General features: G+C 46.7%; 1 protein-coding gene and 1 long non-coding RNA gene across 4 annotated transcripts in view; one reads left to right on the top strand and one right to left on the bottom strand.

The window, feature by feature from the left end:
* The window catches only part of LOC141976097 (uncharacterized), a 55,209-nt gene extending 45,691 nt beyond the window's left edge, over positions 1-9,518 (top strand). Inside the window, exons 3-4 of the long non-coding RNA XR_012636075.1 lie at positions 3,847-4,213; positions 7,688-9,518. This is a non-coding gene — a long non-coding RNA (uncharacterized LOC141976097). The remainder of the gene's footprint in view (positions 1-3,846; positions 4,214-7,687) is intronic.
* FLI1 (Fli-1 proto-oncogene, ETS transcription factor) overlaps positions 1-27,421 on the bottom strand; it is a 115,813-nt gene that overhangs the window by 11,940 nt on the left and 76,452 nt on the right. For all 3 annotated transcript variants that reach the window (XM_074936894.1, XM_074936895.1, XM_074936896.1), the window contains one exon: positions 17,763-17,831. In XM_074936894.1, the coding sequence (XP_074792995.1) occupies positions 17,763-17,831 (69 nt within the window). The remainder of the gene's footprint in view (positions 1-17,762; positions 17,832-27,421) is intronic.

Below are 27,421 nucleotides of genomic sequence, written 5' to 3'. Positions count from 1 at the left end.
GAAGCAGCACCTTGTGCCCACCTCCTCTGACCCTTCTCCCCACCCAGATCTCAGAGCTTCAGATCCTGCACACGCCGAAGTCAACAACAAACTTCCAACCGGCTTCACTGGTGCAAGGTCATGCCCTTAGTGCTCAGCAGAGTTATCCTGTGCAGGGCTTCTGGCACAGGGGTGGGGTTCACAGATGCTCCTTTCCCTCCCCTGAGGAAAAAAAATCCCTGATCAAATGTGCACAGCTCGGGATCCCTTCCTGTACTCCCACCAGCCTCTGAAGTCTGCACGCCAGCTGAGAGAACATGGTATCAGGAAGGCCCTGTTCAGGATATTAAAGATTGGATAATAAATCCCCAAGAAAAAAAAAAAGAAAGCTTTAAAAAGGAAAAAGCGATGTTTTTCGAATCTGAAAGGCTGAGGGTGCCGTTGGGGGCCGGCGTTCCCACTGAACAATGGAGCTCACAGTCCCTTGGCTTCCCCAGCCGCTCAGTGAGTGCTGACAGCTCCTGTATCCCGCTGCCTCCTTAGAAGCTTACTCCATCAAACCAGAGTCAGGGGAGCAGACTTGTTAGTCAGCGTCGCCCTCACAAACACTCTGGGGGAAGCACGGGCAGTGGGCCTCTTTCGGCAAGGCCTCTTGATTTCGCTGGACAAGGCGCTGGCTGGGTCACATTTGCAGTGGCTTGTGATAACGATCTCATCTTTCTAGGGCACCTTCCCTCCAGCTGGATCCCAGGGGGCTTGAGGTCAGGTTTTTAAAGGGATTTAGGTGCCTAAAGATGCAGATAGGTGCCAGGGTTTTGTTTACAGGGCACCTAGGTGCCTAACTCCCAGTGAAATCCACAGGAGAGAGGTGCCAAGACACTCCAGAAAATCTCTGTGTGTGTGTCTTCTGGGGCAGTACTGACTCAGCAGAGGAAAGTGCCACCTACCAGTCCATGACCCCACCTGCGGCAGGGCCGGAGGTCTCCCAGCCAAGCACAGCCCAACCGCTCTACATTCTGGATTGGGGGTGCTAGGCAAGAAGCCTCGATTGTGAAATGATGGGTCTGAACCATGGCCCTCTGATGCCAAATGAGTTGGCAGTATCAGGACTGGATTAATGTACGGGTCAGTGGGGCTCTGCCCTGGGTGCCCAAGTGGTTCGGAGTCCTGGGATTTCAAAGTATTGTTTAATGCTGCGGTGTCCAAACAGCTAATCCCATTCCCAACATGCCTCTTTTGCTAACCTTCCCTTGTTGTGCACGGAGGATTTGGAGGAGATTAGAGGAACAGTCCCAGGAGGCACCAGAACGTCGCCCACCATCCTGCAGTTGTGGGCCTTTCCGTGAGTGTTGAGGGTGCTCAGAACCTCCCAGGAGGTACGCAGCGCCTTGCAGGATCAAGCCACTTTGCACAACCTTGCCATCTGCTTCTTGGTGGGTTAGCACCGCCAGGCTGAGTCCCTGGAGTCATGGCACATGCATGAGCCCAGTTAAACAGCAGAACCACACCCCATTTATCACTGGCAGCAGCTAGCTTCTGAGACAGGGCTCCTTCCCACTCAGCATGTTCCCAAGGAACACCCGCTCAGCATGTAATTACAGTAGCACTGAAGGGCCCCTATGTACCAGGTTCTGTACAAACACCCAGTAACAGACAATCCCGGCCCCAAAGAACTCACAATTTAAACAAACCAGCCAGACAAAGGCTAGAAGCAGAAACAGAGGTAAAGCCACTTGGGCAGGGTCAGAGCCAGGGCTAGAGCGCATGTCTCCTGAATCCTAGCCCATTGTCCTAGCCACTAGACGACACTGCCTCCATTACCAGCCCTGCCTATTGGTGGCCTTTGGCTTAGTCTATCCTATTTATACAGCTATAGCATAACAACACCTCACTCTTACACAGAACTTTTTATCTGTGGAGCTTTACAAAGCAGGTCAGTGAAATTATCTCCATTTTACAGATGGGGAAACTGAGGCATCTAAGGCACTAGGAATCCAGCATTCCCCCTACACTCTCACCCAACCTGCCCTCAGAGCAGGCCACAATGGGGTGGACCTTGTACATCTGACTTCCAATTGGGTCCTGGAGAACCCAAGCCTGGCCCGTATCCAGCCTTACAAACCTCTCTGATGCAAATCAACGGAAGGAGAAGAGGGCTGAGAACTTGAAACAGCCTGTGGGATTCTTCGTGTGGAACACACACTGGTTTTTGCAGTGGGTCCTTTGGCCTCAGTAGGAAGACAGATCCTGGCTGGGTAGCTGGAATTTAGATTATTGGCTCTAAATGGAAAAGCTGGGCCAGGCATCCTTTGCAGGATGCAGGCTTGTGATTCATCTGAATGACCACTGAAAAGAAGCTGAAAGAGAGAGCAGAGAGCACAAGACCTCACTGCTTCCCTCCTAATGAGAGAGGGGTGGCTGGAGCTGGCATGATTCTGGTACCTTGGAGCAGGGGATGCACATGGGAGCAAGGAAAATCTAGAGTTGCAGGGAACTGCAGGCCAAGCCCTGGAGTTCCCAGCCCTGACACTCTGTGGCATGTAATACCCTGGTGTTTACGCCCGGGGCATGTGTGTGTATTTTTGCAACCCTTTTGCATGAGGAATCGTAGACAGTAGGTTTCTGGAGCGGCAGGGGAAACCAAAAGCACCTCAACCCCCACCCTGAAATGTTAGATGCACCATGTTAAATGATGGCAGTAAATGTAACTGGTTGTGGACTCTGCCCAAGCACTGCATGTCCCTAAGGCTGTGTGCCACAGGCTCTCAACCCATGCCACACAAAACCTATGCTGCCAACTCCAGGGGTTAAAGTAGCACCATGCTGAGCTCCCCTTCGACTCACATGCTTAGATCATGCTTGTAGGGGAGGGCGTGGAGAGCTTCTAGTCTACAGGTGAGGTTTTCCCCATGGAATCCCAACGTTCTCTTTGATCCACTCTACCAATACTTGGGAGCAATCCATCCCTTAGCAGAGAGTTAGGCATTTCTGCCTCCTCACTTCCTTACCACCCCAGTACTGGTGCAAGAGCCTTCTCCTCCGCAGTGCCCAGTATCTTGAACACCCTCCTCGTGTCGCTCCAGCTCATTTGCAATCTCTGCTGAAAACATGCCATTGGGCCCCACCTACTCCCCTTTATTTCTCTCCTTTGCTACTCTGCAGCTGAATTAAAGAGAGCTCTGTATTCAAAAGAGTTCAGCATGTCGAGCGCACATTGACTGCTGGACTCATTTGCAAATCTGGCCTTTATTTAGGTGCCTAGATGGGAGCCACAGGGGCGTCCCAATCATGGGTGCTAAAACTTTAGAAATCTGGCACTTAATGTCTGTAACCCTTATAATTTTCTAGCTGTATTATTATGTATTATTTAATGGTGTTATATTTTCAATAACTAATCATTGCACTATGACTTTCTGTTAAACATTTTGTTTATAGTAATTCCTGTCCCTAAACACCTGCATGCTTTACATTTAAATTAACAGTACCTTATAATGGCATTATTATCATCATCATCAACAACAGTAATAATAAATACCTAGCTCTTATGCTGTATCCAACCTACATCCTCTGTCACTATCCCACCCAGGCCACTCAGAACTCTTCACTGTGGCAACAGGGACAGAACGCAGAGCTCCCTCCTTCAAAAGCACAGCCCCTTACCACTTGTTCTAAAGGAGAATCACTGAGCTCAGGCACACAGTTGAGTAAGGGCTCAGGCACACAGTTGAGTAATTCTGATTCTATCCAGTAGGGGCAGCAGCTAGTTCACTAAAAATAATTCTATAACCTGTCTATTTTAGGTACTTGTGTGGCCCTGTTATAATAGTTTCTGAGCCACTGACTATCTTTTAACATATTTATCCTCAGAGAACACCATAAGTGCTAGTATCCCCATTGTATAGATGAGGAACTGAGGCACAGAGCAGATTGCCCAAGAACACACAGGATGCCAATCTACTGAGTCCAAGGCTACCACCCTAACCACTGGGCCATTCTGCCTCTCTGCTTAGCATCTCAGTACAACTAGGGGAGACTGATCAAGCTTTCGGACTGCTACCCCTTCCTACTTCTCCACATGGGCGCTGATGATACTGCCAAGAATGACCTTGAGCGGGTCACTGCAGACTATGTGGCTTCGGAAAGAAGGATAAAGGAGTTTGAGGCGCAAGTCATGTTCTCGTCCATCCTCCCTGTTGAAGGAAAAGGCCCAGACAGGGACCATCGAATTGTGGAGGTAAATGCGTGGTTGTGCAAGTGGTGTTGGAGGGAGGGCTTTGGATTCTTCGACCATGGGATGTTGTTCCAGGAAGAAGGATTGCTAGGAAGAGGTGGGATGCACCTAATGAAGAGAGGAAAGAGCATCTTCGCAGGCAGGCTTGCTAACCTAGTGAGGAGGGCTTTCAATTAGGTTCGCCGGGGGATGGTGACCTAAGCCCAGTGGTAAGTGGGGAAGTGGGATCCCAGGAGGAAACACAAGGAGGAGGGTGCAACGGGGTGGGGGCCTCCTGATTCATACTGAGAAGGTAGGACAGTCGGCTAGTTATCTTAGGTGCCTGTACACGAACAGAAGATGCCTGGGAAACAAGCAGGGAGAACTGGAAGTCCTGACACAGTCAAGGAACTATGATGTGATTGCGATAACAGAGACTTGGTGGGGTAACTCACATGACTGGAGCACTGTCATGGATGGGTATAAACTGTTTAGGAAGGAGAGGTGGGGCAGAAAAGGTGGAGGAGTTGCACTGTATGTAAGAGAGAGGTATGATTGCTCAGAGCTCCGGCATGAAACTGGAGAAAAGCCTGTTGAAAGTCTTTGGATTAAGTTTAGCGGTGAGAGCAACAAGGGTGGTGTCGTGGTGGACGTTTTCTATAGACCACCAGACCAGGAGGATGCGGTGGATGAGGCTTTCTTCGGACAACTAACAGAAGTTTCCAGATCACAGGCCGTGGTTCTCATGGGGGACTTCAAACATCCTGCTGGGAGAGCAATACAGCAGTGCCCAGACAATCCAGGAAGATTTTGGAGAGTGTTGGTGACAACTTCTTGGTGCAAGTGCTGGAGCAACCAACTTGGGGCTGTGCTCCTCTTGACCCGCTGCTCACAAACAGGGAAGAATTGGTAGGGGAAGTAGAAGTGGGTGGCAACCTGGGCAGCAGTGACCATGTGATGGTCGAGTTCAGGATCCTGACAAAAGGAAGAAAGGAGAGCTGCAGAATACTGACCCTGGACTTCAGAAAAGCAGACTTTGGCTCCCTCAGGGAACTAATGGGCAGGATCCCCTGGAAGGCTAATATGAGGGGGAAAGGAGTCCAGGAGAGCTGGCTGTATTTTAAAGAAGTTTTATTGAGGGCACAGGAATAAACCATCCTGATGTGCAGAAAGAATAGCAAATATGAAAGACGACCAGCTTGGCTTAACAGAGAAATCTTCAGTGAGCTTAAACACAAAAAGGAAGCTTACAAGAAGTGGAAACTTGAATACATGACTAGGGAGGAGTATAAAGATATTGCTCAAGCATGCAGAGGTGTAATCAGCAAGGCCAAAGCACAATTTGGAGTTGCATCTAGCAAGGGATGTGAAAGGTAACAAGAAGGGTTTCTACAGGTATGTTAGCAACAAGAAGGTGGTCAGGGAAAGTGTGGGACCCTTACTGAATGGGGGAGCCAACCTAGTGACAGACGATGTGGAAAAAGCTGAAGTATTCAATGCTTTTTTTGCCTCAGTCTTTACAGACAAGGTCAGCTCCCAGACTACTGCACTGTATGGGGAGGAGGTTAGAAGCCCACAGTGGTGAAAGAACAGGTTAAGGACTATTTAGAAAAGCTGGACATGCACAAGTCCCTGGGTCCGGATCTAATGCCTCCAAGGGTGCCGAGAGAGTTGGCTGATGTGCTTGCAGAGCCATTGGCCATTATCTTTGAAAACTCATAGCAATCGGGGGAGATCCCAGATGACTGGAAAAAGGCAAATATAGAGCCCTTCTTTTAAAAAGGGAAGAAGGAAAATCCGGGGAACTACAGACCCTCCAGCCTCCCCTCAGTCCGTGGAAAAATCATGGAGCAGGTCCTCAAGGAATTCATTTTGAAGCACTTGGAAGAGAGGAAGGTGATCAGGAATAGTCAACATGGATTCATCAAGGGCAAGTCATGCCTGATCAATCTGATTGCCTTCTATGATGAGATAACTGGCTCTGTGGATGTGAGGAAAGCAATGGACATGATATACCTTGACTTTAGCAAAGCTTTTGATATGGTCTCCCACAGTATTCTTGCCAGCAGGTTAAAGAAGTATGGATTGGATGAATGGACTAGAAGGTGGATAGAAAGCTGGGTAGATCATTGGGCTCAATGGGTAGTGATCAATGGCTTAATGTCTAGTTGGCAGCCAATATCACGTGGAGTGCCCAAGGGATTGGTCCTAGGGCTGGTTTTGTTCAACATCTTCATTAATGATCTGGATGATGGGATGCATTGCACCCTCAGCAAGTTCACAGATGACACAAAGCTGAGGGGAGAGGTAGATATGCTGGAGAGTAGGGATAGGGTCTGGAGTGACCTAGACAAATTGGAGGATTGGGCCAAAAGAAATCTGAGGGGGTTCAACACGGACAAGTGCAGAGTCCTGCACTTAGGACAGAAGAATCCCATGCACTGCTACAGGCTGGGGACCGACTGGCTAAGCAGCAGTTCTGCAGAAAAGGACCTGGGGATTACAGTGGACGAGAAGTTGGATATGAGTCAACAGTGTGCCCTTGTTGTCAAGAAGGATAACGGCATATTGGGCTGCATTAGTAGGAGCATTGCCAGCAGATCGAGGGAAGTGATTATTCCCCTCTATTCGGCACTGGTGAGGCCACATCTGGAGTATTGTGTCTAGTTTTGGGCCTCCCACTACAGAAGGGATTTGGACAAATTGGAGAGAGTCCAGCGGAGGGCAACGAAAATGATTAGGGGGCTGGGGCATATGACTTATGAGGAGAGGCTGAGGGAACTGGACTTATTTAATCTGAAGAAGAGAAGAGTGAAGGGGGATTTGATAGCAGCCTTCAACTACTTGAAAGGGGGTTCCAAAGAGGATGGAGCTGGGCTGTTCTCAGTGGTGGCAGATGACAGAACAAGAAGCAATGATCTCAAGTTGCAGTGGGGGAGGTCTAGGTTGGATAGTAGGGAAAACTATTTCACCAAGAGGGTAGTGAAGCACTAGAATGGGTTACCTAGAGCGGTGGTGGAATCTCCATCCTTAGAGGTTTTTAAGGCCCAGCTTGACAAAGCCCTGGCTGGGATGATTTAGTTGGTGTTGGTCCTGCTTTGAGCAGGGGGTTGGACTAGATGACCTCCTGAGCTCTCTTCCAATTCTAATCTTCTATGATTCTATGAGTGGATGAGGCTAGCAGAGAGGTACATATGGATCTGTAGGTAAGAGCCAGCATTGTGTCGGTGGTGACCCAGACCAAAACTTTGGGTGTTCACAGTCTGGATCCTAATCCAGATCTAGTTCTGGATTCGAACATTGTAGCTGAAGCCCATTTCCAGTTTCTGGAACCAACCAGAACCAGGAAGCAGGAGGTGCCTGGAATGAAAACACAGTTCAACACCTTCAGCAAAGTTCTGTTTAGGTTCTAGCAATGGGCAAATGCTTGGGGGCAGTTCTGATTTCTTCTGAAGTGGGTCGCTCCTTTGTATTCATCTCTGATCTCTTCCCTTGCAGGAGCTGATTCCACTGGGGGTGACGTGTAACTAAAACCTCTCTGAGCTAGGAAACCTAGAGCCTGGGTTTCGCTCCCTTCCTCAGAGCAATGGCCCTGCCTGCGGGAATCAGAATTGCTCTGGGTTTTTTGGGGGCCATTGGCGACAGCCCCCCGTTGTGAGAGCTTGCCTAGAAAAACATCCCAGAGCCTTAGAGCAGTGGAACTTCTTGATTCCTGTCTGGATTCGCCGCCACCCTACACACAGCGTAGGGTGACACATTACAAAGAAAAGGAGCAAGCACAGAGAAATGTTTTGCTTGTTGCTTGGACATCAGCCAAAGAACCCCCAGTGCACAGAGCAGAGTGGAAGCAAAAATATCTATCAACACAATCTCTCCCAAACTCAGGTTTGTAAGAAAAACTGCCTTTGTAAGTTTGTATGTACACACAAGACATATAGATGTGTGTGTGCACACAAACACCCCCATATACACATCTAGCACAGACACACAGACCAGCACTCACATGCACATACTCGTACAGGTGTATGCACAGACACAGACACACTGCCCCAAACATACACAGTCAAAAATGCAAAGAAACACACACAGAAATAGAGACACCCACAAATATTTATTCTGCAAAGACACGCAAAAACACCTCCACAGAGAAAGCAGACAGACACTCACAGAAGAGAAAAGGAAGGCGGGGACACACACACACACACACACACACACACACACACACACACACACGCTGCTGCTGCTGCTGCTTTTACAGCATTTGCCCATTCGCCTCATTATCAAGAAACAAATTTACTCTTGTCTTGGGAAACAGCCTGAGTGATTCCAAGCACTTTTGGAGGGAGTGACCGCATCCCAGCAAATGTGTAACCCACACACATATGTGCGATAACATTGCACACAGCGCACCCAAGGCAAAAAAAAAATAATAGCTCTTTTTGCTGGGAGAAAAGGAAGGATAATGGTTACTTAGAAAGTGCTCCAGACAAGCTGTCAGGTTGAATTCAGAGAACTGGAGTCTAGCTCTGGGACAGCGCTGGCTCAGAGCGATCCCCTGTGAGTTGGGTTTCCTGCCTGCTACGGTTTACAGACAACGATTCTTTGTTTCAAGTATTTTTGGTGAAAAAACACACGGCTGCCTCCGAAGAGGGTCAGGGAGAAAGGAGACAAAACACTAACTCTGGAATTTCAAAGGAAAACAATTTTTTAAAAAAGAAAAGAAACCAAGAGCGCTAGCTACCGTCTCTCCTGGAATCCTAAATCCCCATTTGGCCACAGAATCATCATAATAAGCATGCGCACACACACACACTCTCTCTCTCTCGCTCTCTCGCTCTCTAACAACAACAAAAGCAAACAACAACAACCCCAAAACAAAACCCAACCACTACCCCTGCTCTTTTCCTGTGCAATGGAACTAAAAATGGAGTAGGAGTATTTCATCAGCAGGAGAACAAACAGCATCAACAAAAATCATCACACTCAGAGACAATTAAAAGGGCACAGAGCTACCACTGTACATTCTCTGACATGGATAAAAGTCAAAGTGATCCAAAAACCTTCCACACAAAGAAGGAGTGTTACCAACATACAAAAAATAAATAATAATAAAAAAAAATAAAGAACCTCTGGTCGCTTGAGCTGGCTAATATTTTTCACATGAAAAGCTTTTCTTCGTCAAAAATGGCTTTGTTTATGAACACAAAAATTCAGCAGAGAATTTTCAGTTTCTTTTTAAAAAATTTTTGATGAAAACTGAAAATAAAAAAGCTATTTTTCCAGTGTCCCGTTTTTTTCTTTTATTCCTCTCCACCCCACTTTCTAGCTGCAAAACTGAAAAAACCCTGAAATTTTGAAAAATTTGACACCAAACATCCTCAGTTAATGAAGTCCCTACATTTTTCGAAATCAAGTTCTTTTAGAAAATTGAAAAATGAAAATGTTTTCAAAATGTCTACATTTGGGGGATTTTCAGTCTCCCGATTTCCGTCCAGCCCTAGCTCTTACCTGATGGAGTGAAATGGCCTTTTGCTGCACATGTGCAGCCATGCCTGCCTCACCTATTCATAACCCCATCCATGCAACCATGCACGCCGTGCAAGCAAACACATGCTCACACGAATGCACAACCCTACTCTGCATAGAAACACAAAGATGTACATAACTCAAGCAGACACATTAGCCCTAATTTTCTAGGCTGGGTGCCGGTTCCTAAATCCATATTCAGGCACCTAACTAGAAGCTATTTAGGGCTCCTTTGAAATTTCAGTTCATGTCTTATCTGCTTTCCCTCTAACCTTCTCCAGTGGCAGCTGGATGATAAGATTGCACACTGTGCAAAAAATAATAGCTCTTTTTGCTCGGAGGAAATGAAGGGTAATGGTTACTTGGATGGATGGATTTAGGAGCCTTACTTTAGGCACCCAGATTTGCTGTACATTGGGGATAAGTGTGGAAGGAAGGGAGAATGAAGCTGGCATGGGACAGACAGTGACGGAGAAGGGGAAAGACCTCCAGATTTTTAAAACACACACACAGTACGTTTCACAATCTGCCACACCCTGCAAACACACAAACAGGCCCCTCCCACCCAAACCTTCACATCCACAGCTCTCTACAAGCAAACCAATGCGTAACTGTTGATGGAGAAGGGGGCACAATTTAAAGGTTCTGGTGATATGCAGTGGGGTTCAGGGTAGGACATATAAACCCTGGCAGAAATCTGGGGGCCACGTGCCCCCACGTCCCCCCATGCATCACCTCTGTACTCAACAAACACCCACCCTACTTCCTACAAGCAAACCTTAACACACATGTGTGCCAGCGCGCACAAGACAACACTACTCACGCGCACACACACGGAATCTCGCACGTCCATACAAAGTGCTTCTGCACGTGTGGTAACAAAGGGCTCAGTCCTGCCAGGGGCTGAGCACTCTGTCCCAGTGCAGCACAGCTCTTAGGCTCACACATATATTTAAGCACAGTCCCATTGGTCTCAGGGGGAATATGTATATGCTTAAAATTAAGCACCCATTTAAAGTGCTTTGCTGGATTGGGGCCAGAGTGCTGGGCACTTTGTAGGGCTGAGCCGTTAGGGATTAAATCATACTTATATACGCATGAACTTTGCATTTCCCTGCAGAACCCTATTTGAATGGTACAGTATTGTAAGGAGTGAGTTACTGAGCTACCAAGTCATTTAGAGTCTCCATGGATGTTTACACTTAATGCGCTCCCAGATTCTTCTCTTGTGTCTCAGATATCTACACTATCCTCCTACCCAGCACTCCAGACAGTCAAGTCATGGAAAAAGAAACAGACTTTCCCTCCATTGAAAAGCACTCGGTGGGCCCAAACCTTTCTATTTAGCAAGGACAGTAACCTCATTTCCTTTACCAGAAAACTGCTCTGCAGCCAAAAACGCCTGATGAGTCTCATTAAAGCAATTTCTTTCTCAAAGGCAGCTGAAGACAATTTGTACCGATGATGCTAAATACTGCACATTTGAGAGTTTACGAGGTTCAGGAGCAAAGAAACTCAATGTTCAGAGTCCTTTAGACCCTAAGGGTATGTCTACGCAGCAGCTGGGCAGACAGATACGTGTTAGCTCTGCTTGAGCTAGTGAGCTATAAATAGCCGAGGCTCAGGCTAGCCACACAAGTGTGTACCCAGGGGGTTAGGCAGGTTTGTACCCAGGTGGCTAGCCCAGGTCGCTGCCCATGCCACTGTGGCCACACTGTTATTTTTAGCATGCTAGCCTGAGCAGAGCTAGCAGTGTCTGTCTACCTGCAGCTGCGTGCAAGCACAGCCAAAATAATCAGAGGAGAAAATGAATATGCCATGAGCACCTGCCTTCCAAGTTTAGAGTACAGTACAGTATAAAGTTGAGCTATGTGAAACTCTGATTCTGAAAGGCACTTAACTTTAAGCCTGTGCTTAAACAGACACTTTAGTGGTTTCTAGGAGAGGGATCTAAGGCAGAGGACACCTGCAACCAGTCCATTTAGCCTGATGGAAAACTGACTATTCTTGTTTGCTAGTTAATGGCTAAAGCTCTTCTTCAAAGGGGTTGCTTTAGCCATAGGTAGCCCTTAAAAGGGATGCCCAGACTGTCAACAGGGCAATGGTCACAGACACATGATACAAGGATTGAATATGCTTTGTATAATGTTGTGTAAGAATATGCATCAGATACGTGTTTTGCATTTGAACTTGAATAAATAGATCCTTTGCATTATCCATGTGGGTTCCTAGAAAGCACACAAGGAAAATACAGTAGGGTTGACCCGAGAAGCTAACAGGGTCTTTTCTGTCTCTGACTCTTCTATGATGCTATGACAGACACAGAAGCAGAGTGGTCCAGTGAAGCGAGTAATGGGCTGGGATACAGGTAATCTTGGTTCCGTACCAAGTTCTCTGCACCATCCTGTTGTGTGTGTGTTGCTTCATCTCTCTCTGTACTTCTGTTTCCCCTTCTAGCTACCACCCTTTGTCTGTCTTGTCTGTTGGGGTCTCTTATTATGTGTCTGTACTGCACCTAGCACAATGGGGCCCTGATATTAGGTGTGGGTCTCTAGGCGCTACTGGAATACAAACAGCTATAATAATGATTGAAAGAAAGGAAGTAAGGACAGACAGACAAAGTGGAGGCAGATGTGTCCACTGATTGCGCATTTGACAACATGAGGATGTTACCCAATGAAAACCAACACAGCCTTCAGGATTTATCATTCCAGCCTAGCTTTTGAACAAATAAATACATTCTTAATTTAATAATCACAAAGAAACAACATTAAAGCCCACAACTGGCCCCCGGTTCAGATTTTGTAAAAACAAGTTTTACAAAGAACTAAGGCCAATCAAAATTCTTCTGTGATGATGATTATTTATTACTTAAATTCAGTAGGAACAAAGCCAAATAATCAAACCCCTGCAAGGTTTCTATCCAACTCATTGTGACCTTGTGCTGCAAAGTGAAAGTGACTAGAAGAAACTGACTAAGTCTGTTGCATTTTCAAAGAGAAGAGAAAGACAGAAAATAAATGAACGGCTTAAATGGTAGAGCATAAATTAGATTTTTAAAAAAACCCTTTCATGTTTAATCATTTGAGATGTTAAAAAGAGAAGGAAAAATACATTTTCATGAAAAAAATGGCTGATTTTTAACCTGAGCATTTCCGAGTCAAAGGAAGTGTCAACTTGAAATGCTAAAAGGAAGCAAGAAAGGTCTCTTATTTGAGAACCAGCCTGAGGCATAGGCAACTGGGTTCAATTCTTATTTCTGCTACAGATTTCTTGTGTAACCTTGGGCCAATTACTTAACCTCTTGGTGCCTCAGGTCCCCATCTGTAAAATGCAGATATAATAATTCCCAGAGTCTTGACTTCTCTGTTTAGATTGCACTGTTTGGACTGGGACTGTTTCATATTATGAGATAGCACCGCACCAGTGCAATGGGGCCCAAAGCTCAGCTGAGGCCTCTTGGTGCAGCTGTAATGCAATAATAAAAGTAGTGTCAGGTACTAACACTGCTAATATCTATGGCTTTGCTGCCACGTTTTCCTACTAAACAAGAATGTTTTTATCGTCCTTGGTACTCCCTGAAAGAGCCACACAAATAACAGGGGAAACTGACTATAGTGAAACTGACAATACTAGAAGCTCCATCAAATGCACTCAAATTGGGGGTGGGAGGAAATGGAAAACCCCACCCTTCATTTTCCCCTCTAATCTCCTTCCTTTTCTGTGATCTTAAGTGTGACTTGCAGTGATAGTAGGCAAAAAAAGAAGTCAGAAAGAAGTGTGATTTTTGCATGGAGGGTCTCCCTTTAACAAACATGACCAAATCCAAGCTCTCTTACTTTTATTTTTAGCAACACCACCTGGCCTCAGACAGAAAGAGCACCACCCTGGATGTGTGTGTGTCTGTTTGTGTTTATGGGGGGATAGTGGGCAAGTGGGTGCTTATGTGTTTTCTTATTCAAACAGGACCTAGCCAAGCTTTTATTATTTTTAAATAGATGACTCTTAGAGTAGAAAGAGAGTGGGAGAAAGGCCTGGTTGGCTTTGTCTCTGTAATGTGCCATGTTTTATTAACTGATGACTGGCTCATACAGAGACAGCAAAGAGGAGGGGGCACCAGGGAATAGGCAGCTCAAGTGGACGGCTATATATGGGACAAAAGCAGCACCTGTAACCAGCAACATTAATCCATCTCTCTCTAAAACTAAGGACCAGGGCAGATGTTTGAGGTTAAACCAGCATGGTGGTGCACATGGAAAGAGGCCTGTGCTAAAGTGCTGGCTCAGAGAGCGTATCCAGTCAAATGGAGCATCTTCAGACATCGCATGCTGCCGCTCTTTAAATTTGTGATCTCGGGCTACGTCTGCCTGACGAGCTAGGGGTGTGATTCCCCTGCTTGCGTACACATGTGCTAGCTCTCAGCGAGTTCGTGCAACTGTAAATAGCCATGCAGCCAGGGCAGCAGCACATCCCTAGTGGTCAGGGCAGAGAACTGGGAGACAGGACACCCTTACTAACGCTTACAGTAGGAGGAAAGGAGACAGGACTCCTGGGTTCTATTTTTGGGCCCTGGGAAGAAGTGTCACATGGTTACCAAGTATGGGACAGGGAGCTAGGATTCCTGGGTTCTGCTTCCAGTTCAGACAGTAGCTCATTGTGAGACCTTGAGAAAGTCACTTGACCTCTCTGTGCCTCAGTTCCCCCATGTGGATACGGGTAATATACATCATTAAATATGGATTGCCAATACCAGTGTTGTCAACTTTTTTGAGTTGTCCAATATTTGTTTATTTTTATTCAAGCCCCAGCTCTTGGAGTCAAGTGACACAATGAGACTCTGCTTTCATTTTTTAAAAAACCCTACATTTCTAGCCCTTAGAGTTCCAGAGAACAGCTTGAAAACATGATTGGGTTGTATCCTAAAGGCTCAAAAACCAGACGGCAAATAAAAAGACCGCCAAATATATTATTTGTTAACTCTCATGGTTTTTAAGCCCCATCTCAAGATTTTTGCATGCTTAGGCTTGGCAATACAACAATAGTCTGCAGCATGGTCTAGCAGCTGGGGTACTAGCTAGAGAAGTAGGATGGACCAGTAATCAGGCCATTTGATTGGGAGAGAGGAAACCCTGGTTCAGTTCTGTGCTTGGTCCTGTCTCCTACTATGCTCAGGAGCAAATCAATTAGCCTGAGCTTCACTTCCTGCCCTAGCTCACAGGGGCATGAGGCTATAAATACATTGAAGACAGAGAGGTGTGTGGATACCCCAGTAATAGGGGACAGATAAGTACCTTACATAGAAGGACACTTAGTTGCCCTGGATTCTAATCCTGTCCCTGCTGTGTGAGCTTGGACTTTCCCCCTTTCTCCTGTCTATTTTAATTGTAAGCTCCTTGAGGCAGGGACGATATGTCTGTACAGCACCTAGCACAACGAGGCCCCAAACCTGGCTGGGGCCTCTATGAGCTACCATAGCACAAATAATTAATAACGCTACTACCCTGAGTCCTCCAGTCTCCCCCAGATGCTCTTTTATCCAAACATGTCTATTTACACACTGCAAACATTTTTCAGTCTTTGAAAATGTTACTTCTCGAGATGCAATGTGGACATTTCCGGGCCTGAAATGTAAATCCTCTCCGAACTCTAATCACCTGGATTCTCCAGTTTCTAACTAGTGAGGTGGATTTTTCCCCCCTCTTTTTCTTTTCTGCATCAATGCATCCACAGAAGAGGGCTTGTAAGTAACAGAGTCCCATGCTGTGAGCACCCCTTTCTGGTTCATTGGCTAACCTGCATGCCAGGCTCATGTCTACAAATACAAATGACTTCTGATAGGATGGGAGGTACAACACTGTTAAACAAAATATTCCTTTGGCTTTGCTGAAAACTGTGCACCTGTGTGTGTGAGAACAGGCCGAAATCTTTAAGGGACAAACATTACTTGCATGTTTCAAAGAGGGCCCTACATACAATGCAGAGAAATAAGACTGTTACGGAAAGAAATGATAAGCAGATTCCAATCCTTTGGTTAAATACCAAGATTTAACTAATACCTGGTCACTTGCATGGAAGATATACAGTCAGACCTGAATTTTCAGAAGGTCTCAGCACCCACAGTTGGGGCCAGATTTTCAGAAAAGCTCAACTCCCATTTAGGCATTTAAATGAGAGCCCAAAGAGGGTTGGATTTCAAACTTTCCTGTTTCTTCATGTGAAGAGAAGGAGTCCAGGAGTCATATGATGGGAGCATGTGACTGAGACCCAGGCTGACTGGGGAATATAAGAGCAATCTGAGATCAGTTGGTAAGACATTCTCTTTAGCTTCAGGCAGAGAAGTGCAAATGGGCAGTCAGGAAGGCTGTGTGGGGAGCAAGGTTGCTGGACAAAAGCCTGAGCTGGGACAGGACTTAGAACACGGCACCTGGGGTTGTGAGCCAGCTAGAAAGGCTGTGTGGAAGATTTTGTGTATTCTATCGAAATTTAGGTTAATAAACCAGGCCCCAAGAAGGCATCACTTGACATGTGAAAACCTATGTGAAGTTAATAGGGAACCCAAGAAGGAGAAACTGAGGCAAAGGATGGGTGTGATACTAGGCTGGCTAAGTCCCAGCTACAGTATGTAACTGAAATACTGCATAGGGAATTCATGTATCAGACTCGAGGCCTATCTAGCCCAGTATCCTGCTAGTAGCCAAGATCGGCTGCTTCAGAGAAAGGTGCAAACAAGTTTCTTATGACCCCAGAATTGACGTTTGATCAGGGTTCATGTGAAAAACACTGTGATCATAGGTGGTTAGGATCCTGGTTCTAGGGCTTATTGCAACACAGGACCTTGGGCATCACACTGGGACCAGAGTTCAGCTCACCAGTGGGCGGAGTGAGAGCTACTGACCTAGTGCCTGCAACATGCAAAAAGTAAGGTTTAAAACCTGCTCATGTAAAGAACAGCAACAGTGTAATCAATTCACTGACTCACTAACAAACACACGTGAAAATAACCATCGCACAGTTTTATGCAATGGGGCTGGCTGGCGAAACGGTGGTTTGCATTTCAGCATGGGTGTGTCTGCAAATGGAGGTGTTGCCAGTAATCTGTGTGCATGGAAACTCATCTTTTCATGCAAGGGGCATAAAAAAGTAGACTCTGTTTTTAACACAATCAGAAATATTCCAGGAACAGAGGAAGACAGATTATTTATTAGCTCAAACCACGGGATTCTTCTGAAGCCAAACTCGCCGTTCTTGGTGTACGCTCCAGGGTTCTGAAACACGTTGTGCTTGTTTTTGCGTAGGTGGAGGAGGTTAGGCCTGTAAACGCTGGGTGAAGCTGGGATTTAGATTGAGTGTTTTCTAGGGGAAATAGAATGGCGTAATGTAGGATGGGGTATCTGTATGTGGGATTGTGAGTTGTGGGGAGGGTGTCACACCTCTGTGGAGTGGATTTACAGCAGAATGTGAATCTTACACTGAACCACTGCAGTATAGAGAGTAGAATAACGCAAAGTCCCACTAAGCCATGCTGTGGGAAAAGCAGCTGGTAAGTTTCCCCTCCAGCTATAGCGAACCCAACACAGGATCTGGGATCAGAACTGCAAACGCAGCTGCCCTCTGCTCCAGGCTTCCCATAGGTCTAGACAGTTATTCAACCAGCAGCAATATCCCCCGGGTGGCTGCATGCCTCCATACAGGGTTAACATGCAGCCACTGTGGGAGACTGTGTGGCAATATATCTCCTGAGGGTGCATCTTGGGACATCTGTGAGTCATGAAGGCTGAAAGCCTGAACTGTCTAACTGCAAGGAGGGAAACCTCGGTGCCCTGGAAGGATTCTTAGGGGAATCAATTCCCGGAGCATTTCAGTCCCCATGCAGGGAAATGCACATAAGCAACCAGTTTGTTTAGATTCTCTCTGCTCTGAGCTGAATCCCCTTTTGGATTTAAAAGAGGGAGAGGAGGGAAGAGATGGTGAGATGGAGAAAGAGGAAGGGGGAGAGTGTGGGAGAGAGAGAAAAGAAAGGGGGTGGGAGAGAAAAAAGCAGACTGACCTTCTTTGGCCGCAAGTCGTGAGGAGGGTTCTGTGTGGGTTGGAGTGTTGTAGACCAGCAATGAGCTACCTGGAAGGCAAACAAAGGGGGTTACAGTGATGTGAATTCAGTGTATTTTAGGGAGCGCAGAGGAGAGCCAGGGGGTGGGAGGGATGGGAAGATGTCATCCCCCGGAACTAGGGGCCATTTTCAAAGAGCTCAGTATGTTGGTTGCACGTGGGGCATTGAGCTCTCTTGAACACCTGGCCATAAACATCCCAGTAGGGGCTGCTGCATGCTGAGCTAGGCTGAGGATCTGACCCGTGAGTGAGGTGTCTCAATGGGAGGTGAGTTCTCTGGGAAATCTGGCCCGGGCTGCGGGCACTGAGCCTTGAAAATCTGGCCCTGAATGCTTGTACAAAATCTATTCCTAAGAAAGAGCCTGAATCACCGTCCACAGTGAACAGTCTGGTCCCTTATCAGCTCTGGTTTGGGACTTGTATCTAGTGGGTGGAATGGTAGGCTGCTAGGCCGGGCTTCCTGCCAGTGCTACTGACTCAGGGTATGTCTCCACCTTGGACTTTGCTGTAGTAGTGTTGGCATGACCCCTTCGTGTAGACAGAGGGGGTAGGTTCCATGGGTGTAAGAATCCCACCTCCCCGAGCGACGGGAGCTACGCAGGCAGACGCATTCTTCCCTCCACGTAGCTCTGGCTCTCCTGGAGGTGGTTTTTTTTTACAGTCCTGACCAACGTGGCTATGTCAACCTAACCTGAAGTGTAGACCAGGCCTTAATGTGTGACCTGGGGTAAGTCGCCCCACTCTGTAAACTAGAGATAGTGTCTAGGGATGGCTCAGTAGCAGCATCTCTCTGGTGTTGCTGTTACCGGACCTGGCTGGAGCTGGTAGGCAAGAGTAACGGGTGGAAAAGTGAATGGCCAGTTTGGTAACCTCACTAATGGGTCAGGATTTCAGTCCCCTCAGTCTCAGCTGAGGGTTCAGCCACTTCTTTATTTTCTCCAGACTGTTCCACCCATCCCTGCTTCTCACTTCCTACAGCACCTGTACAGCACCTGCGGTACTGGGATGGCTAAGTATTTTGCATGCATCAGTCAGTTAACCCTCTCAGTGCTGCTGTGCACGGCAACGGTATTCTAGGCATTCTGTGGATGGCAAAACGAAGGCATGGAGAGTCTAAGTGATCTGCTCAAGGTCACAAAGCAAGTCAGTGTCAAGTGGTGTCCTGAATGCCTGTTCCATGCCCTGCTCTTGACTCCCACTTCCCTCCAGGAGAAACACAGCCCTGAAACTGATGCCCCTGCAAATGTCACATTGGCTTACAGTGCGAGACGTGGTGTTGCTTAGTAGCTAGAACACTGAACTGGGACTCAAAATACTGGGGTTCTAGCCCCAGCTCTGCCAGGGGCATGCAGGATGAGCTTGGCTAAATCACTTCGCTTCATTGCTCTATGCCTCCGTTTCCCCATCCACCGATTAAAAAGTGCCATCTAAGAGTTAGATATTATTATAGATGTGGTTGTACAGCACCTAGGCCAACAGCGCTTCTAGAAGCTACTGTAACACGAATAGTCATAAAGGAGAAGGAGGGAGCTCTTATTTTATCCAAACCAGATTGTCCCCGTCTCTGGCTGTGAAACATTTCCGGTTTCACACATAGAGATTGGAGATGGGCATGAACTGTGAAGGTGGGATCTGAACGTTTCCAGGATTCACATCCCGGTTTTTGGATTGGCAGTTACAACCATCAGGTCTGAGTCCCAGTGTTCCAAGGCGGCTGGGTTTTTGGTGCAGATCCCAGGTCTTTTGCTCAGTCCCTTCTCTAAGCAAATGTATTTGAGACAGAAGTGCATTAAGTACCACGGTAAAGAACAAGTCACAGAGGGAAGGATTTATGCTTCAAGTTGGCTACATGTGTGGGCTCTCCAGAGGGAACGTCCCTCTTTCCCATCCAGTACTTAATTTGTAATGAAAGAGGTGCCGAGGCTCAAGGAATTTTTTTACTTTCATAAGTGATGCGGCAAGCCCGGGGGTGGCAGGGCTGTGAACTGCCAAGCCCAAAGGTGCCAGGGCTCAGCCCTGGCTAGTCCTGGCACAAATTAAGCACTGATCCCATCCCCCATGAACTCCTATGGACGCAGTGGGAGTGTTTGAGGCAGGCGTGTAATGTGCATTTCACGGTCATCTCATTATATTTACCCTGCATGTGCTTCTGGGGTCACTTTTCAATCCAACTCTCTGAAGGAGCCTCTGCTCAGGAGGGTATGCATGTCTGTGTGTGGGCGACATTTTTAATGGGAGTGGGACCTCTCTCACTGAGGGCTGATGATGTGACCTAGTGCAGGGAGCAATCCTGCCCTGCTGTGGGTGGACCAGCTCTCCACTGCTCATGAATGATTTGAACCCCCTTACTCTGGAGACCTGGTCCTATGTATTTAGAACGTGACTGTACCTGGAGTGTGGCAAACGCTCTGGCAGGGGTCTGGGATTGGTGTGCACCTCTCTCGCACTGACTGAGCAGGGTCTAAATACTAAGCTCTGCACAAGCAGCGTCTACCTCCCTCCTACCCACACCGGCCAGACCCTTGCCAGCGTTACTCCTCTGGCATTTGTCGTGAGTCTTGCCTTCCTGCTAGGTAGGATGTAGGCTCCAAACACCAGCAGCACTAGCGATGCTGGCCCAGATGAGCACTGCATTCCCAGCACCTCAGACACAAACCAAACTATAGCCTCGTGCAAGCCAGCATCTGAAAACAGTTTGGAGGTGTTGAAAGGCAGCCTTGGGGTAGCTGTAAAACGTAGTCCCCTCCATCCTGAGCTGATGCTTGGTGCTGCCGGATGAAGCATAGTACAGTGGAACTTTTAAAGAGCGGTGGATGGACAATTTGGCAAGTTGGGACGAGTGGGGGAAAGGGGAAGGAAACAACTTGGAACAATGCCAATATGCCTCCGATGTGTGCCCAGATGCCATAATGAAGGGAGTAGTATATATACCAAGAGAAATTAGACCGATGTCCTCTTGCTGCTGTTGAAGGCATGCAATTGCTTTGGCCACTTTGTTCATATTCATATGAGTGGGTTTGTGGTCCAAGTATTTGTTTCATAACGCTCAGGAGGGACTGGCCTGACATCTCCACCCCTTTCATTTGCAGGCTTATTTGAACTGGATCCTGACTGCAAAGCACCACACAGCTTGCCTCAGCCAGACAGGGAAGTGTTGGCTGATTCAGAAACACAGCTTCCTATGACTAAACAGGCTGCAAATGCCTGGTCGAGCAGACTGGCGGAGCAAAGGAGGTGGGCGGGGAGGGAATAGAACTGAGTGAGCTTGTAAGAGCAACCTACAGTTACTTGATGCTCAAAAATGCAGGCTGAACTGCTGGAAGGGAAGGAGCCTCCCTCAGTTTAATTGCTGAAAGTTCTCACCTTTGCCCAACGGTCTGAGGTTTCTGGTGGGAACGCCACAGAAAAGGAAATGTGGTTCCTATTAGGGGTTTAAATAAAGGAGGAAGAAAGAGAGAGAGAGCCAGCGACACAGAAATCTGGACAGAGAGAGGCAGATGGCAAGAGAAAGGGCCAGCCCCCGCAGACCTGGGTTCATTCATCCTGGAGCAAAACTCACACTGTGACCGAGAGCTCCGTTTTCGCCCTTGTCAACACCTACCCAAGTCAACGGGAGTTTGGGCAGAATCGCTACTGGGTAAAGACATCAGGGTTTGCCCCCAAGACAGAGCCTTAGCAATGAAGGCATAGGATATTACAGTGGTTGTCCTCAAATGCTCCATCATGCAGGAGGAACTGCATAGTGTTTGGTGTGTGTGGGAGGGGTGGGTTTACAGCTGTATTCTTTTAATAAGGGGAGATGGAGAGAATGTGACACAGAGAGATTTTTATCCACAAATCCATCCCTTGAGCCTGGCTCAGACACAATTGAACCTGAAATGCCTTTGCATCCCTCCATTCAAGAGGGGTTGTACCCATTTCCCCAACGATGCAACCCCCTGATTTTACAAAGGTTCTGGGTGTCTCCAGATCACTTGGGAGGATCAAGGTTCTACTGTCTTTGGAGCCGGAGTTTTGTTTGGCTTCAATATGGGGTCAAAACCACAAACTTCTCCTCTGCTACTACCCCTAAATACAGTCTGATTGTTGTTGTTTTTTCCAGCCTCTTTTCTTTTGCACACACCACACAACCTGCCCCCAGTGACTGCAGAAGGAAAGGATGGGAGGCGACCGTTCATTTGAAGTTCATCCCAAACATAGCACAAAGACATCCAAATCTTGCTTCCCACAGCTGGCTGGCTGAGTACCGAGGCTTCACCAGGCAGACTGTGTTTGAGAAAGATACCAGCACAGTGGTCAGTCCAGGCTGGAGACTGAAGGGGGGAGAATGGGGAGTGGAAAAGGGTTGGGGATGGTGATAGGTTTGGCCTAATCTTTATCTTTCCAGTCAAGAGGCTGCAAGACAAGCTTAAGGAAAGAGTATTTCTACAGGGGAACGAATGGCGTATGTACTGGGAAAAGCAGTGAAGGTTTGGGTAGGCTCAGACAAACAGGGATAGATGAGCCAGTTCCACTATAATAACTGGAGATGGGCCTACGCTGCAAAGCTGGGATCTGGGTCTGTTAGTTCCTAGAGATCTGGGGGTGTTCAGATCCAAGGGTTTGATTCCATCCATTTTAGGATCCAAACTCTCCCCTACTTTGCAGGTGTTGGGATCTGGGTTAGTTCAGACCAGCTTGTCTTAAGAGTTGATTTGAATCTTCATGCTTGGCCCAAATGGAGCCTTCATTGAAGTCTGATGAATGTTACCAATTGATTTTTCCTTCCATTTTTTGCTCCCCTTGGTGCTTTCTGGTTTGGTCCAGGACTAGGAGCAGCAGTGCCAACATACCACGCTTCATGGGCTGCTCTCATTACACATCAAGCCAGAGGGGAACAGGAACCAAAGGAAACCTTGCCAGGAAGCTTATGAGAAAGGGCTCTCAGCCCATTTCTGCCAAAGAGGTTTAAAGATTTCGGATTAGCTTTGACTGCCTCTCTGAACAGAACACCTAAACATTGGAGTCCCCCATCACTACAAACCAACTTCAGGACCCTCCGAGGAGGGACACCATAGATGAGACAGATTGGACAGAACTTGCCCATTGGACTTGGCTTAGCAGTGGCTCGTTTCTGCCGGGGTCACTGTGGGGTGGGGAGAAACTCTGAAACACTGTAGAGAGGCAGGATGGTCCAGTGGTTAGGGCACAACCTAGGCCTGGGTTCAATTTCCTGCTTCACCACAGACTTCCTGTGTGACCTTGGGCAAGTCACTTAGTTTCTCTATGCCTCAGTGTCCTATCTGTAAAATGGGGATAATAGAACTGCTCTGCCTCACAAACGTGTTTTGAGGATAAATACAGTAAAGATTGTGAGGGGTCAGATACTATGGTGATGGGAGCCACATAAATGTGATAGATAGATAACCCCCTTCACCCATAAATGGGGGATATATTTTAGCCTATAGACTTCCAACTCCTCCTCCTTCCAACTCCTTCTGTACTTTGTTGCCACCATGTGTCCTCCACCCCTCCCCCGCAGTAATGCAACCGGATGTCTCCGAAACAAACAAGGCCACAAAAGGAAAATAAAAGACCATCTCCCCATGGCACTGAGCTCAGAGGCTCGGCACTAAACATCCGCTGGAAATCAGTCTGGAAAAACAATAAACTCCCTTCGAAGGCGTTATTCCACCAGGGAGTTACCCAGCAATCCAGAAACCAGACTGTCATTAGGCGGACATGGGAACAGCTGCATGGAAAGGAATTCTCTTCAGAAGGCTGCCTGACCTATGCTCACACAGGAGCTTGCTTTAAGGTCAATGCTTGCATGGCTTTGGCAGAGCTGCCCAACTAAGGCTAAAGAAGCCAATGGGTCTGAACTGGGTAAAATGTATGAGTGCAAAAGCCAGAGATGGACTGGAGTCTTGGGGCTAGAGTCTGCTCTCAGTTACACCAGTATAAATCTGGAGTTACTGACTACTCTGAATCCAACAGAGTCACTCAGGTTTGCACTGGCTTAATTGGGATGAGCTCATCTAGTCTATTCTTCTGCTGGGACATTATCTTTTATGATTGTTATCCATTTGTACTATGTTAGCACCTTAAAGGCTGCAGCTGAGGTCATAGCCCCATTGTGGTAGGCACTGTAAAAACACCTAATGAGAGACAGTCAGCCCAAAGTGACTGCAATTGAAATAGACAAGACAGACCAAAGGAGGCAGAAAGATCTTATCTTCATTTTACAGTTGGGGAAACTGAGGCCGAGAGCGATGAATTGATTTGCCCAGTGCTAAATGGGAAATTTAGTGGTAGAGGTATGAATTGAACATTTGATTTTGTCCCGAACTGGAATGAAAACAAATATTTTTTAAATGGCCTTTGAAGCAGGATTTCCTAAAAATGTCAGTCTCAGAAAATGTTTGGTTTAGAATTCCGAAATGTTGTCTGGAATTTTAGTTTATGTGGGTGTTTTTTTTCACTTTTATATTATTTTCACACTCTTGCATAGCATGCCTGTAATAGGAGGGCATCACATGGCTCAGTCCATTACAGAAATGGGTGCTAATTGTGCAGCTTAGAGATGGATCCAACTCTTCCCTAGTTTGGGGTGTTCGGGTCTGGGGTTAGATATCTGGGGGTTTTGTAATACACATCACAGAAGAGAAGAGTGAGGGGGGATTTGATAGCAGCCTTCAACTACCTGAAGGGGGGTTCCAAAGAGGATGGAGCTCGGCTGTTCTCAGTGGTGGCAGATGACAGAACAAGGAGCAATGGTCTCAAGTTGCAGTGGGGGAGGTCTAGGTTGGATATTAGGAAACACTATTTCACTAGGAGGGTGGTGAAGCCCTGGAATGGGTTACCTAGGGAGGTGGTGGAATCTCCATTTTTAGAGGTTTTTAAGTCCCAGCTTGACAAAGCCCTGGCTGGGATGATTTCATTGGGGATTGGTCCTGCTTTGAGCAGGGGGTTGGACTAGATACCTCCTGAGGTCTCTTCCAACCCTGATATTCTATGGTTCTATAATCACTACTGCTGTCATGTCATAACAGAATAGTTAGAATACCCTATTATTTTTATTTTATTTTCAAAATCATTAAAGGCAGCTGCTTCTTAGTACTGATTGAAGCATCTTCTCTTCTTGATAAAAGTGTTTTCTCTTTGGGTTGTAATGAGACAGCAAGACACTTTGACAGAATGTCAAAGACACTGTTCTGCAGTCTAATACCTGTCCCATCCTTTCTGCATAGTGACTCTTTGTGTCTGAGGAGACTGCATATACATACATATATATATTATAGGGCACGCACACCTTCTATCTAATCTAATCTATCTATCACCTGCAATCTTCTTAGACCCAAAGACCCGCTATGTACCAAGGATGGGACAACTATATTTATTATAAAGTTAATTTCATGCCCTTGCAAGGTGCCAGGCTGCTATCTCTGGGGAATGGAACCTTCTATTTATCCACAGAGCAGGTGGCAGTCATGAGACATCTGCTTTCAACCCACAAGCCCTGATTCAGCCAGTCTCTTCAGAAAGCTTGGAAACCTCTTAGAATCTGGCCCAAATTTCGGGTTTAAACCCCAGACTAAGCAAAGTCTACCTGGATTGCGGTTAGATGCACACACTTATGGTACTGCACCCCTATACACACAACTATTGTTTTACAATATAGCTTGGGTGTAAAAAGACTGCAACTCCTGCTAAAATAATTGAGAGTTGCACCTATTTACACAGGGCTTAACTTGGCCCAGCATAGCCTGTAAACAGGAAAAGAGCATGGAAAAGATTCCTACAGCTTTCCATTCGCCCATCTACTATGTGTGCTCTTTACCTATGGATAGAGGTAGGAGAAGGTTCCTGATTGGAGCTGGGGCAATAAAGGAAATAAATTTTGCTATTTATCTGCTCAAACTCAGCAACAAATGGTGATTTAGAAGCATGCATGACTCTTTCACAGTCTTTTCACAGTCACTTTCTGTGAATGCTCAACCTTTCCCAATGCTCAAGAAAAGTGAATGTTTCATGCAAATATTCACCCTACCAGAATTGAAAATAATTTATCTGCTTGCAAAATTCACACTGCTCCCTTGAGTCAGACCTTGTCTATACACAGAAATGGTGCCAATTTCAGTAAATTGGTTTTAAATAATCATTTTTCTATTTTCCTAGTGGCCTAACCATGGACCATTGTGCTAGGTGCTGTACAAACACAGAACAAAAAGACAGTCCCTGCCCCCAGGAGATTACAATCTAAGTATAAAACATGAAACAACAGATGGATACAGACAGATGGGGGAGCATATGGAAAAATCACTTCCTTTAGTTAAATAGGTGCACATTTTTTATGTAAGTGTCAGAGTGATTTGTATATTCATTTGTGACATTCACCCTTGGAATGTTATGTGGACCAACAACCATTTGCTGAAGAAAATTGCAAATTACTTTGGATAAATCTGATTATTTTGTGATCATCCAGCTATGGGGAGGTGGTGGTGGGGGTGGTGGTGGGAGTTCAAATCCATCAGTTCATTCAGCTCGTCTTAGCTCATCTTACAAAATATGGGTGGGGTTTGCACTGATCTAACTGTGCTCCCTCTCCCGTCAGTGGTAAAATTCCCATTGTTTTCAGTGGGAGCAGAGTTATACTAATGCTGAATGCTTTTGAAAATTCCATCCTAAATATCTGACTGCATTGCCTAACTGTGTTGCTGCACTGGCCAGACAGGAGACATCTCCAGCTCTCTGGAGATTATAAGAGTTATGCACTGTCAGTTTGTAAGAAAATACACATTTGTCGGTCTCCCACACCTTGCTGTGCAGCACATTGTTCCTGATCAGTTTTCTACCTTTCATTTCTCAGCTTTTACATCCCCATGAAACCTGTTCCAATCAAAGTCATAACCCTCTGAGCTCTGGAAGGTTGAAATCAGGGGAGGAAGAAAGGAATGCAAATGCAGTGGATAGAAAAGAAAATTGATGAGCTGGGGTCATGTAGGATCTATCTACTTATACGGCCTCTCATCATCACATCTGAGCTCCTCATAATGTATTTATCCTCAGAACACTTCCAGGATGTGTGTAACCCACACATCTCCTGGGTGTGGTGCTCTGTCCCATCAAGTGGCCCTAAAGCCACTTAGAAAGAGATTAATGAGTCTGCTCTATAGCCTTAGCTAACAGCCACATGGCTTTTAGCTCATGCATTTAGCTTCAGAGGTCCCAGGTTTGACCCTGCCTGCCAACAACTGGGGTCTATCAGCCTTACATACGGAGGTGTTAATATCCCTGTTTTATAAGCAGAGAGTGCTAAGGGATTTGCCTAGGGTCCTATAGGAAATCTGTGGCAGAGGAAGGACTTGAACCAAGGTCTCCCAAGTCCCAGACTACTGGGCTAACCACTGGATCACCCTTCCTCTCTGGGTAATGCTATAGCTCTTTTAAAAGAGTAGCCCATCCCTGTTTGGTAGCCCACTGCAGGACCTTACTAAAGCAAAATGGGCTATTAAAAGAAGAGCAGGCCCTCCCAGGTCCTGCTGGGGTAGGGCCGTGCTGCGGGGGACAGGACCAAAGAGGTTTAACAAAATCCTGCTACCTTTGAACACAGGGTTATTC

This window comes from Natator depressus, chromosome 22, assembly GCF_965152275.1.
Source record: "Natator depressus isolate rNatDep1 chromosome 22, rNatDep2.hap1, whole genome shotgun sequence".
In the NCBI taxonomy this organism is placed as follows: domain Eukaryota; kingdom Metazoa; phylum Chordata; order Testudines; family Cheloniidae; genus Natator; species Natator depressus.
The sequence above is the reverse complement of the archived record's forward strand: the minus strand, read 5'-3'. Positions and strand labels throughout refer to the sequence as shown.